Source organism: Aricia agestis, chromosome 6 (assembly GCF_905147365.1).
Source record: "Aricia agestis chromosome 6, ilAriAges1.1, whole genome shotgun sequence".
Taxonomy (NCBI): Eukaryota; Metazoa; Arthropoda; class Insecta; order Lepidoptera; family Lycaenidae; genus Aricia; species Aricia agestis.
This window is the reverse complement of record NC_056411.1, coordinates 5,842,931-5,856,649: the sequence shown is the minus strand read 5'-3', so window position 1 is coordinate 5,856,649 and position 13,719 is coordinate 5,842,931. Positions and strand designations below refer to the sequence as shown.

General features: G+C 38.4%; 1 protein-coding gene across 1 annotated transcript in view; it reads right to left on the bottom strand.

Annotated features, from left to right (window-relative positions):
* Positions 1–13,719, bottom strand: part of LOC121728443 (elongation factor Tu-like) — a 30,154-nt gene that overhangs the window by 13,852 nt on the left and 2,583 nt on the right. Inside the window, exons 4-6 of the mRNA XM_042116638.1 lie at positions 13,357–13,607; positions 11,085–11,313; positions 10,303–10,508 (exon numbers count right to left, since the gene is read on the bottom strand). Coding sequence (XP_041972572.1) covers positions 10,309–10,508; positions 11,085–11,313; positions 13,357–13,607 — 680 coding nt within the window. The 3' untranslated portion in view covers positions 10,303–10,308. The remainder of the gene's footprint in view (positions 1–10,302; positions 10,509–11,084; positions 11,314–13,356; positions 13,608–13,719) is intronic.

The following is a 13,719-nucleotide window of genomic DNA, read 5'->3' as shown; positions in this document are numbered from 1 at the left end:
TAGTGCGTGTTACCCTCGATTAACCCTCTATTAAGCCAACCCCACTGAAACTTCCATACGAATAAAAACTGTTAGTACAATAACTGCACTTAGCATTATTTTAGACGGTAGTCAGAGAGTTATTGAAGATTTGTTCATAATATATCTTACGCACGTTAGTCGTTTTAGTTTTTTAGCTAATTATATTTAAATAATATTACCAATCGTAAAATTGGAGTTTCCACTTGTCTGTTGCCATATTATAGTAACTTTACCTCAGCCTTTGAAAAACATTGATTTTGCATGGGTTTGGTTGTGTTAAAGAATTGACTTAGTTTCAAAAGGCAACAACATATACATAGTTAAAATGACGTCCGAATGAAAATTAAATATATTACTCAAACCCACACTTTAAAAAAATATTAGTACTGTTAAGTTAGTACATCATTTCTTTAACACAGCTCAGCTGAGATATTGTTGTCGTTAAATATTTATTTTAAAATATATTTATTTATTTTCTCATGGCTATGAAATGCTGTTCGCTTCTAGATAAATTTTAGGATGTTATTTTTTGCAAATGCCTTATTTTGGTGCGTCGCTAAAGTAAAGGTAGGAGCTAGGTTATGTATTATGAAATGCTAAATAAAGAATTACCTAGGGTACACAAAAGTTTCTTAGAACAATTTTTAATAATTTCTTATAATCAACGATAACGGGTCGCTTAGAGAATAGGCCCCTGTTTTTGTAATTTGGTGGTTTTCAACGTTTAAAAACATTATGATTACGTATTTTTTTTCCTTTTTAATTGTTAAAACTTTTTTTATTATAAGTATTCCTACTCAGGCGATTTTCTAGCATGACTGATAGCCATAATAATAATTTCATAATAATGCGTTCTGCGTTTAGCATTACTTCTGTGACTTGTAAAGACAAGTAGAGTAATGTAGTTGCGGTAGGAGCTGGCTAAGGGCCTTTGCACATGATATAGTCTTAATTGTGTGGACACCATATTGCTCATTGCATGACGTACATTGCGTCGCATGGCTTTCATGGCATCGCATAGTTCTCATTGGGTCCCATGGTTTTTACTGCGTCGCATAGTTGACATTACGTCGCATGGTTCACATTGGGTCTCATGGCTCTTATTGCGTCGCATGGTCTGCATTGCAGCTGTACGCTTCATATTGCGCCGCATGGTTTTCATTGCATGTATTCCTGTGTATAGGCTCTAAGCTACAAGGCTGTGACTTGAATATGATAAGCGACGCGCCATACGCAGATTATGCCCGAATTTGTTTTGGCTCAAAAGGTTCCTTCCGTCCATACAATATTGGAATTTGCATAGACTAAGCTTTTCAAATGCATTTCTTAACGCAAAATACACATACTTGGAATATTAACTTTGAAATAGTCGTCGATGAAAATCACTTCACATTTGTAAAGTGCACAACCATCTCAAAATATCTGTAGACTCGGCTGAATGACGTCATCAAATAGATCTACATATATTTTGGCGGTTGTACACACAGTATCGCGTTCTTTGCAAACTTTATTTGCGGCAGTTTAATATTCCAAGTTATACCAAACGCTCGCAGTGCACGATGAATGTTCTTTTGGATTACTTTTACTTCCTAACTATTTTGCTACAACATTTATGATAAAATTTTAATATGACCAACGCTTGAAGAGCATATCTATTAAGATTGTGTGATATAATTGTAATGGATTTGTCCTTAGTCCTTAATTATGCAGTATGGAACGTACTAAACCAAAAGTATACAGTACTTAAAAAAACCAATATAACGCTTACTGTACGTAGTTATTAAGTAAATGATTCTAAACTTCCTAAATGTTATCAATAATTCGTCCTATTCTATAAATGTTTACACCTCTCGATTTCTAAATGTCCGTATCAGCTGAGTAATCAGATTCATGTGCATTTTGATGGCTAAATGTCTATGAAGTATGTAGACAGCATTTTGAGGGTACTCGTAAAATAACTCTTTATACTGCGAACGCATATCGGATATTTGTACGACAATACGGCAAATATTAAAAAAAAATGTTTGCTATATTTCTGTTTTTTACTCTTGTACTTTCTAGTCACAACGTTCGTTATTTTCATATTTTAATAGATTTCTTGCTCTCTGTATCCACAGACTGTTATGCTTCAAAATGGTGAAATTTTGTCAAAGAGTTATTTTACCCGTACAGTATTAGATATTATAATATATGTTCAAATATTTATGAATTACCTAAGAGAATATACGATCGCTAGATTTTTGTAGTTAGTAAAATTGCTCCAGTAATTTCATATTGTAAAATTATTTTTGATTTAATAAGCAAAGGTTTAGAGAGTATATTTTATCGGATTTAGACGATGACGATCTAAATTCAAAGATTTTAGGGCCTTTACCATGTTAGTATCGTTTGTGGCTTGAATAACTTGTGGTATTTTTTGCTCCAAAATCCTGAATGTACAAAACCAAAACCTGACGTTGCTAGCATATTAGAGAATTACGTAAGACGGTGGAAGATGAGGTACTTTTTAGCAAGACTGGATAATATTTCCCTAATCGTTTAAAGGCACACATAGGCCACTTAACTATTTATCTCGTGTTAACGTTACGAAGGTACCCGACGAGTTTTAGTTTGAATAGGTTCCTTAAATGAATCAACGCTTCATTTGACTCGGTTCACCTGAGGGTTCGTTTATGTGAATGTGGAACAATCTTAGAGCTTTATCGAATTTGATAATAATTTATGAATGAAATATTTATAATAAAAGATTTAACAATCCAAAAAAAGTAGCGACATACTCGAACTCACTGTTTAGATAGATATTCCTGCAAGATCGTGTACCGTAGAGGGTTTTTATTCTATTTTAAATGATGCTAGTTGTTTAGACGATATCTATAGGTAAAGTTAGGCTAGTCGGATACGGCCCTAAAGCTTATAGTACGTATCTACGATAAATGTTTTTAATATAACCGTGCATGGTTAAAAATCCTTGTATATCGTAATTTTCGTATAGAATAGTGTGTCCTTTGGATTCGTCACGAGCGACTCGGGTCGCCGCGTCGACGGGGTTTCGATGTCTTATGAACGAGCGCGCCCCACGTTGGGCGCCACACATGCATTACGTGCACAAATACTCTATTCTAATAAAATGTTTTTAATCACTGTTTTTGATACTAAGAAGTCGGTCGGGAAAGCTAGCTAATGAAAGTTTTTATATTAGTTGCAAATGTTAGTATTTATAGAGGCATGAATGTGGACAATAAAGGTGGTTATTCCTGCTTCGGGGGAATCTTGTGATAAGTCTTGAGCCAAGATAACATTTTAAACTTTCGCGTTGCATTATAATGAAACTTTTTAATCGGGACTTAACGCGACTTATTTAAGTAGTAATGCTACTACGAGTACATACTTTTTCTCGACGTTTCGGCCGTGTTCCCCTCGTGTCCCCTCGTGACCACGGCCGTTGCAACACGGCCGAAACGTCGAGAAAAAGTATGTACTCGTAGTAGCATTACTACTTAAATAAGTCGCGTTAAGTCCCGATTAAAAAGTTTCAAGTCTTGAGCCAATCCGCACGTAGGGTCGACCACCAGTGTTTTAATCGTACGTATTTAGTTCGTTAAGTTTAAAGTCGCTTAGACGTGGTAAACGTAGGCAGTTTTCTATGGGGGTAATTAGTGAATTTGATATATTTTAAATGGTTGTTTAAAGTTCATACGTGACTAATATTTTTGCTACTCGCCAGCGCGCGTCGGATCTGTCCAGTTTTATAGGAATGGCATCATGAATTTTCGATACGTGAGGACCAAAATATGGTTTATAACATTTGATTTGACGGTTATGGAAAATACAGGATTTATTTTGCCAGTTCCTCTTAAATGTAAGTGAGAATTTCTAAAATATTTTTATAGTTGTAAGCGTCAATGAATTAAGTTTTTACATTGTAGTTACTGTGTAAGTACGGAAGGCGAATGTCGACCGGTCCGTTGAAGTCGCCACGCGAAACTTTTCAAATCTACCTTCGTGATAAAGTCCAAAGTCGCGTGCGGTTTTTACGGCGGAGACGTTCGCCGTTGGTGCACAAGTATTAATTTACGCTAAGCACGGGGATTATAATATTATTTTCTTGTTGGTTTTCTCTGTTGCTAAACTAGTAATGCGCCGTTCTGGTTTTTGTTATTTTGTATTGAATATTTTTATGTGGTGCTAAATTATGTCCTTTTAACACCATAGCGTATTGTTTAAGTGATGACATTCTGGTATGTTATTAATTTAAGATTTGGAAAATAGTGTTTAATACAATATGCTTCTCGCAATCTCAATAGTACTGTTTGTAGACAAAATTTGTTTGGCGAGATATTCCGAACTAGTATAAAAATTGTAAAGATTTAACGTCCTAATGTGATTCGCTTGTGATGCGAAGATAGATCTTGATTATGTCGATGTTACACATACAAAAATTATCTGTTTGCCTAACATTTTAATTTGCGGGTAGATATGCTACAGCTTGTCTAGACTATAATCTTTACGCACTACAGTGGTGTAACTAAAAATACTTTATCAAATGTATTTACCTGATTACTAAATTCTATATTTTACTGCACATTTTAGTAAGCGCAAAATTGCCATACTAAATTAAATATTATTTAATTTAGTTCTATAAACTCGTCATAAAGACTGACAGAGTTCTTGAGAAAATAGCCCTTTTAAATTTGATTCATACTTCGTTTAGTAGGAGTAATTGCTTTTATGTTAATAGGAATTAGGAACTGTATGGTATCTTAACGTGACTCGAAGGACTATTTTCTCAGACTCTGACTTAACGACTCCTGAACTATTTTATCATAAGTATATTTAATAATGTATCATATCTACCTACAAAGTTCGAAGCATTTCGTTTAGAACTGCACTGCCACATAAAATTACCATATACATAAAGATTTATAACATTCTGTTTAATTTTCTCTTTATTTTATGCAATTGTTTCTTGTTATATTGTTGTTGCGTTTGCTTCGTGCGATCACATACGTGAGATGTAGAATGATAATTCGCTAGTCCCTATCTCATATGTACTTTGGATCTGTCCGTTTGAAAATGAAATTATAGGTGTTTTATAAGGTTAATACAAAATATACTCTGTGGTGTATATCGAATTTTATGAGCTTATTAATACTTAATTCCATGGTGAATGGAGGCAAGGTACGGTGTACGAATTTATTTGATATGGCACGCCCTAGTGTGAGTTTGTCATGAGGGTAGTTTTGGATTGGACGTGCGATATCGAAAATGCGGGTACATGAAAAAAGTTCTTAAAGTTTGTTATTGATGCTAAAATATAACATATTAAGATGCCAACAAAGATGTCGTATGGACCAAGGAATATAATTAAGTGTAGCTCACATCGCTGGCAGTCTAGAGCATTTTCATAGAGAATTATAATAAATATTTTGACATGTCTTCTCTTCATGTTAGATCCGTGTATACAAAATGTTAGTAATAAATGTTTTAGATGGCATGGTGTCAGACTGAAAGCAGATTTTCTGATCATCGAATCTGCCAGATCGCAGTATTATGAGGGTAGATGTATGCAAAATGACGGATTACACTTTATTTTCGTACGTTTATAAGATGAAATTTTAACTCAACAGTACACGACCGTTCTAACCTCTTTCTTATAAAATTGATTAATAACTTCTAATAAAGAGAAAAGGAAAAAATATTGATTGGTTTTAAATACTGATTTAATATTGACTACTTAAATTTAATTACGTTTGTTTTGTTTAGACACGTTTTTGTATAATATTTTTTATCTTTTTACTTGACAGACTAAAGTTATACTTAATAATGTAATTATTTCCAATTCCATTTCATATATTTTGTAAAATATTATAAAATGTTTGTGCATATGCACACTCACTTTATGGTTTTTTACATTAAAATTTAAATGACATTAAAATAAATAGTCGGGGCAAGTTCTGAAGTACAACTCAGTATACTGGCCTGTGTTCGTGACGTCAAGAATCTGGTTATATTTCATAAGTCATCCTATGTATCAGTAAAATTAACGGTTATTTTTCAAAAAGAGCGGGGTACTTTGGAATTAAGAATGAGAAGTGGTATCGTCAATTTGCAGACATCTACGTTTTAAAAATCGAAATGTGTAGTAAATACAGTATCCATTAGGCGTATCGGTGTTAAATCTAGTTCACGGTTTAAATAGCGTACTACGCCAGCTGTCTTGTTCAATTGTTGTGAAATAAGTGTTAAATGTTGTCCCCCTCATCAGACCGAATAGTGTATTGTCAAAATATACAGTAGTTCGTGCTAGATGCAGTCATTACGTTTTTTTTTCTTACTAATGATTTGTTACTGTTTTGGCACAATATTAATTACCTTCTGACAAAAATATATAATGATGAAATATTGTTTGTTTTCATTGACCTTTCCTTTCTCCTGTAAAATAAATGTAAAAGAACGGATAACAAAAGACCGATTCGAGTATTAGGCTCGAAAGTCGAAATACATCTCTAGTGGAAACGCAGCCTAACGGTCTGTCCACATCTCCACGTCACGACGTCGTCGACGTGGAACGGTGCGTTAACGTGGCACGTTACGTTGTCGCGACGTGCAAATTTACATCAACGTAACGTGAAAATGCACGTCACGACGACGCAGCGTTGCACGTCGCCGTGCCTTGTAAAATTCTACCTATTGTGCATTAACTAGGGTACTATGTTATTCGAATAGAAAAAGTGTACGGTACGGCAACGTCACTGTAAAACTGCACGTCACGTCGGCCGACGTGGCTCGATCCGTTGCGCTTTCTCAGTTTAATACATGCACAAAATCGGACGACCTCTGTGGCTCAGTGGTGAGCGCGTCGGTAGCTCAAGCCGGGGGTCGCGGGTTCGAATCCCGCCGACGGAACAAAAAGTTTTCAATGTTCCCGGGTCTGGATGTGTATTAAATATATGTATGATATAATAAAAATCTTAAATATATGTATAGTATAAAGTATTAAATATATTTCCGTTGTCTGGTACCTGTAACACAAGTCCTTTAGGTACTTAGCACGGGGCCAGACTGACGTGGTGTGAAGCGTCCATAGATATTATTATATTATTATTATTACAAAAGGTAGAATTTTAGAAGGCACGGCGACGTGCAACGTTGCGTCGACGTGACGTGCATATTCACGTTACGTTGACGTAAATTTGCACGTCGCGACAACGTAACGTGCCACGTTAACGCACCGTTCCATGTTGACGACGTCGTGGAGATGTGGACAGGCCCTTAGGCCGCGTTTCCACTGACGCGGAGCGGAGCGGAGAGGAGCTTAGCGGTGCCGAATTGACCAATCACCATGCTCGAAATCTTCGCTCCGCTTCGCTGTCATTCGGCTGGAATAGCACGATTGATCAATTCGGGCACCGCTAAGCTCCTCTCCGCGTCAGTGGAAATGCGGCCTAAGGCCGGTATAAATAGTACTCAAGATGCATCTCGGTACCTTCACATTAAGTCGCCAGTCGCGCTGCTGCCGCACTACTGGCGACTTAATGTGAAGGCACTCTTATAGCGCTCGCACGTTTCGATGCGTACAGGATTATGAAAAAGGAGATATAGAATATAGTGCACAGCGGTCCAACTCGAATGAGATTTTAACACAGAACATAGTATTATTATCATCATACAAGCGCATCGTTATTGAGTCGATGTGTGCGTGGGAGCACCATAAAGTTAATATACCTAGCGGAATAGAGCAACAATCTCGAGCTGTCAAACGAAACCGAAATTGGTTTTCATCTGTGTGAAAAATATGTGTACGTATACACTTACACAAGCATGATTGAACATGATTTCTATGAGATTAAATTGTCAATGTGCGGCACGTGCCGAAAAGAGTGCTGCTGTCATATATCACACGTCTCTTTTTACCACGCAGTGTTACTGATAGTGACATCTCTCTTGCTCAGGCCTTTGTTTCTCTATTCCGCTAGGTATATTAACTTTATGGGGAGCAACACCTGCGTGTGAACGTCTGGCGCGCCCGCGTTTACCTAGGTAACACTGAAAATGTTTAGAAAATGAAAAATGGCTTAATGTAGAAAGTTGCCAATACTTTTATTGTTTTTAGAAGTAATCTCCGTTCCTCTCTACACATCATCACATTCGATGGAATCACCGAAAACGCACCCAGTGAACACATGACTTTAAAATGACGTCATACATAGGTCACACAGAGGTCCACAAAATTTTACGTAGGCATGACATAATAGTGATTATGTTTGATGACTTTCATTTGATATCATGTTGTATCATTGTATGACATCACTATGACCTCGATTTGACGTAAAAACTTGACTTCTATGTGATGTCATTTTTGTGACTTGACTGTTACGTCCATATAAGAGGTATGACAGATGACATAAGTACACAAAATAATATTGCCAATTGAGAACGTTGACATATAAAGATCCCACCTAGTATAGGTTCATATCTAGGCAGGTTAAATAGAAGTTGTTAGTTCGATAGTTGTTATTTTAGTTATAGGATGTGATAACAGATGGCACTGTACAAATTTTGTAATCCGCTACATCGCGCTATCGAAAACCTAATGTGAGCCTATATAAGCCTGAGTTAGTTTCGAATAAACCAAGTCCCAACAGCAGTATGGTGGTTTCATTGAAGTTACCCTACGCAGCAACATATATGCAGCAGCAGAATAAATGTTAAAGTTTTTAAAGTCGCATGGTAATGAAAACAAAGATTCATATTGTTATGTCAGCTCGACGTCAGTTAAATCACATTGAAGTCAATTTAAGATCACATGAAGGTAATTTTAGGGGATAAAAAAACTCGACATCATCATGACATCATTAATACATCAGGTTGACGTCAGGTAAGTCATAATGACGTAAAATAGACGTCATATTTACGTCAATGTTTTACGTAAAAAGTGTTACGTCAGGAGGTATGAAATAGTGACTTGTATATGATTCATATGTGACCGATATCTTACGTAATCATGACTTAACATGATGTCACCCTGACGTAAATTTTACGTAAATGTGTTTACTGGGCAGTGGGTCCAGTCTTCCTTAGGAGTCTCTTCTGTGGCATTTTAGTACGCTTTCATCGCATCTTCAGGGCTCGTAAAGCGAGTACGTAAAATTAAAGCCGCAGGGCGCCAGGCCAGGACTATATGGCGTATGACTCAATATCTCAACACGTGCCATAGTCAAATATTCAACAGCCCGTCTCGCGGAGTGCGCTGAAGCATTGTTGTGGTGAAGGAGTGTCCTGCTTCGAGGGCACTGCTGTCGAAATATTTCCAAGACGACAGGCACACAGCGATTGGCATACCATTCTGCAGTAACTGTCCTTTCATCTTCTAGCACAACTGTCGCAAAATTACATTTCCAACCAAATAATAAGGCAATCATCTTTTTGCCTTGACTTCTTCCTTTCTTTACCTTAGTTGGCCAAACCTCGAAAGGAAACACCCCTTGAGCTGATTGTCTTTTGGTTTCAGGTTCATAGCAATATATCCAGCTTTCATCACCTGTGAGGTTGTCAAATACAGCATTTGAGTCACCGCCGTTAAACTTATCTAACATTTGGCGGCACCAGTCCATGCGAAGGCGTTTCTGGTCGTCGATTGAAGTATGGGGAATGTATCTGGTACAAAGCTTCCTGACGCCTAAATGTTCATATAATACTCGTATTTGTTGAACTTGACTCATAGCAATGCCTAGGCTTGCCCGTATCTGCTGGTAGGTCACTCTTTTATCTTCCTCTATCATGCGTCGCACAACACTAATGTTAACTCCAGTAGTCGCTGTTAATGGACGTCCCGCACGCGGATTATCAGTGAGATTGCTACGTCCACGTTTAAACTCGTTAAACCAATTGTAAATAGTGACACAAGATGGGGCTTCATTATGAAATGGTAATAGCAGCCTATCAAAGCTTTGTTATTGAGTAAGCCCACAACGAAAGTCATAAAAAATCATTAACTGAAAATTTTCTCGCGTTAACTTAATTTTCACGTGTAACAAGAGTTTTAGATTTGCTGCCAATTCACCAAAACAAATGACAGATAAATGTAATATACCAGATTATGTTACCAAAGAGTTCTAAAATATGTTTCTAACTAGCTAGTTCTAAACACTTTCAGTGTGACCCACGTATATTTGCAATGTTAATGTTCTTCCTATACTTTCATTTCTTCATCGAAACACCCGTATACTATGATTCTAAATAAAAGAGTACACAAACGATATAAATAATTTATTAACATACCTACAACTATAACTTCAGTTCCAACTTCCCGAGTTTGCCGTTGGGAACATTTACTGATGGTAAGGCGTCAGTTATAATACCGGTAGCAACTGTGACATTATTCTCTCTTATCGTGAACCTCTGTCCTTTGAGCATCACCATACCTTCTAGTAACGTCAGGTAGACCTCTCCGTGGTCACCGGGCATCATCATCTCCATGGAGGGCTCTGAAATATATAACAGTACGTTACGTATACGTGGGAGAGCCATGCTTCGGCACGAATGGGCCGGCTCGACCGGAGAAATACCACGTTCTCACAGAAAACCGGCGTGAAACAGCGTTTGCGCTGTGTTTCGCCGAGTGAGTGAGTTTACCGGAGGCCCAATCCCCTACCCTATTCCCTTCCCTACCCTCCCCTATTCCCTTCCCTTCGCTACCCTCCCCTATTACCCTATTCCCTCTTAAAAGGCCGGCAACGCACCTGCAGCTCTTCTGATGCTGCGAGTGTCCATGGGCGACGGAAGTTGCTTTCCATCAGGTGACCCGTTTGCTCGTCTGCCCCCTTATTTCATAAAAAAATATATGCGAAAGTGTGTTTGTCTGTCTGTCCATCTGTCTGTCTGCCTCTTCACGCCTAAACCGCCGAACCGATTTTTCTGTTGGGTGGGAAGATACTTTGAGTCCCGGGAAAGGACTCGGATACTTTTTATCCCGGAAAATGTACGGTTCTCAGGCGATAAACGAATTTTGGCGCAACGGAGTTGCGGGCGTCATCTGGTTGAAAATATAAGCACTAGCATACCCAAATCAATCCGACAAGCGATGTTCCATGTGCCGCTAAACATTTGTTGACTGTATTTGGAGACGATAGGCTTTTTGCGACCGCCTTCACTGCCCGACAGGAAATATATCGTCGCTTTGTAATGGTTGCTCAGCTTCTGTGACTTCGCCGCACACAACAGCATACCTGATTCCACAGATCGCAATTTAAGACCACGCAATAAGATACCCACGTGATCACCGGCTATGGCCTGAAAATTAATAAGTAAACTATTGTATTTGAGTAGGTATATATTGTTAGGGTAAAAATAAAAGTAGGTACTATCAGAAAAGTTCATAGGCAGTTGACGGACCTACGTCATTTGGTCGAGTTAAGTCAATTCAATATTAGTAAACAGAAGTCAGAACCTTTCTTCTGATTAATTTCGTTGCGGGTCCCAAGACAGATTTAGCTTGTCATTCGGGCATCTTTGAGATCATATGGGTTTTCGTGGTTGGTTACCACTGTTGATCCTGGCGACACAGGAGTTGCAGTGGTGGGAATGTGTAGTGGGCCATTTGCCCGTTTAAAAAAAAACAAATCAGAACTAAATATTAGTCGTGACTCGTGATAGGTCGGCTGTGTATGACATAACGTGACCATATTACGTAGGACAAATTAAACAAGAAAAAGTTATATACTTAAAGGTTCTCCTCACCGGGAGCATTCGCTTGTAATGTAACGTGACAAAGTCGAAAATTACACAGTCGAACATCAGTGAGGGAGAAGAGCCGAGCATTACAATGCGCACCTTGTACCTAATGATACAAAACGGGCATACATCAGTAAAGGAGGAGAACCCAGCATAACAATGCGCACCTTGTAATTATACAATGTGTAATTTATTGATACAACTTGTAACATCAATGCTGGTATGGAATGGTCCCTGGTAGTGGATGAGCTACTAAGGGAACTGAACCTTATGGGTTACTACGCTCAAGGGTACTCTGACGACCTGGCGCTGTGTTGATGCAGTCAGCATTAGTGCTCATCAGGTCAGTGAGAGCTGATGCATCAGTTGATGCATCAGTTGATGCATCAGCTCTTAGAAGTCGTCAAGTATTGGTCCCAAAGGGTCAAGCTAACAGTAAACGCTGATACGACGGTCTTTATACCTTTCACCAAAAAGGGGAAGTTGGAGGGACTATGACCCTCAACACTCTTCGCGAAAACTATAAAGTTTGCGGGTGATGTCAAATATCTAGGAATAATCCTAGACAAAGGACTCACTTGGAATAAGCACATCGAGTATATTATTACGAAAAAGGCTAGATGTGCTCTGGGTTTCTGTTGGAAGCTTGTCAGCTCTAAATGGGGTATTCGGTCGAAGGCAATGCTATGGCTACATACAGCCGTAGTGAGACCGATTACCACATATGGCTGCGTAGTGTGGCATAAAAAGGCTGAACAAGTAAACAGTAATAAAATTCTAAACAGCGTACAGAGACTGGCATGTCTAATAATCACGGGTGCACAGTGCACTCTTGTCAACACCCACCGCTTCCCTCGAGGCCCTGATCAACCTAACTCCGCTTCCTCTGCTTGTTCAGATGGAGGCCAAAAAGGTGGCTCTCAGGGCCAGGACGGCGGGCAGGAAAAGTTGGGCCTCCATCCTATTTCGACAGCTGGAACAGTCTCTCAGTGAATCACCTGTCATGGTCATGCCATCAGATGCCATGATCAAGGTGCATAGCTTTTCGAAGCAATACCAGGTTTTTATACCTTCCAGGGAGGACTGGGGAAGGAAAATCTCAATCGATGTCCGCCTTAGCGATATAGTTTAGTTCACGGATGGATCAATTAAGACAACCGTGCGGGAGCCGGATTCTACGGAGGCAGGCCACCAAAAGGCAAATACGCCTGTTTGGGGGAGTTTGCGACCGCGTTTCAGACTGAGGTGTTCGCTATCCACGATTGTTCACTAGAAAGCCTGGAGATGACCCGAGTTAATAAAAATGTTTTTATCTTCTCCAATAGTCAAACTGCACTTAAAGCACTGACAGCCGCAGAAGTCTCGTCCAAAGTGGTTGGGAAGGAACAACAACATCTACCTAGTACCCAACAACCTTGGGTAGGAACCAATTAAGAATCCTTACCAGAAGCCTAACTGGGCACTGCAAGCTCAACAATATATATATATATATATATATATATATATATATATATATATATATATATATATATATATATATATATATATATATATATATATATATATATATATATATATATATATATATATAATACTACTAACCTGGGGAACACTAGATTTGAAAATTTGTATGTCTGATATAGTCGTTTTCACAGCTGTTCCAAAACCTAGTAGCTCTGCTTCATCATTCTTCTTCATAGACCCTCTTTGGATTGTACCAACAACCACAGTGCCTCTTCCGGGTACAGTAAAAGCCTTGTCTATGGGCACTAGGAAAGGGGATGTAACATCTCTTTGTATATCTGGCACAAAGTTGTCTATTTCGTCTAGTAGCTTTCTTATTGAGGGTACTCCTGTTAAAAAAAAATTACATGGGGATCAGTTGATGACAACTTCGCATGTACCATCAAGGAAATTGATTCCTAAGCAGTTGACGGACCTACATCATGTGGTCGGCGTATATCA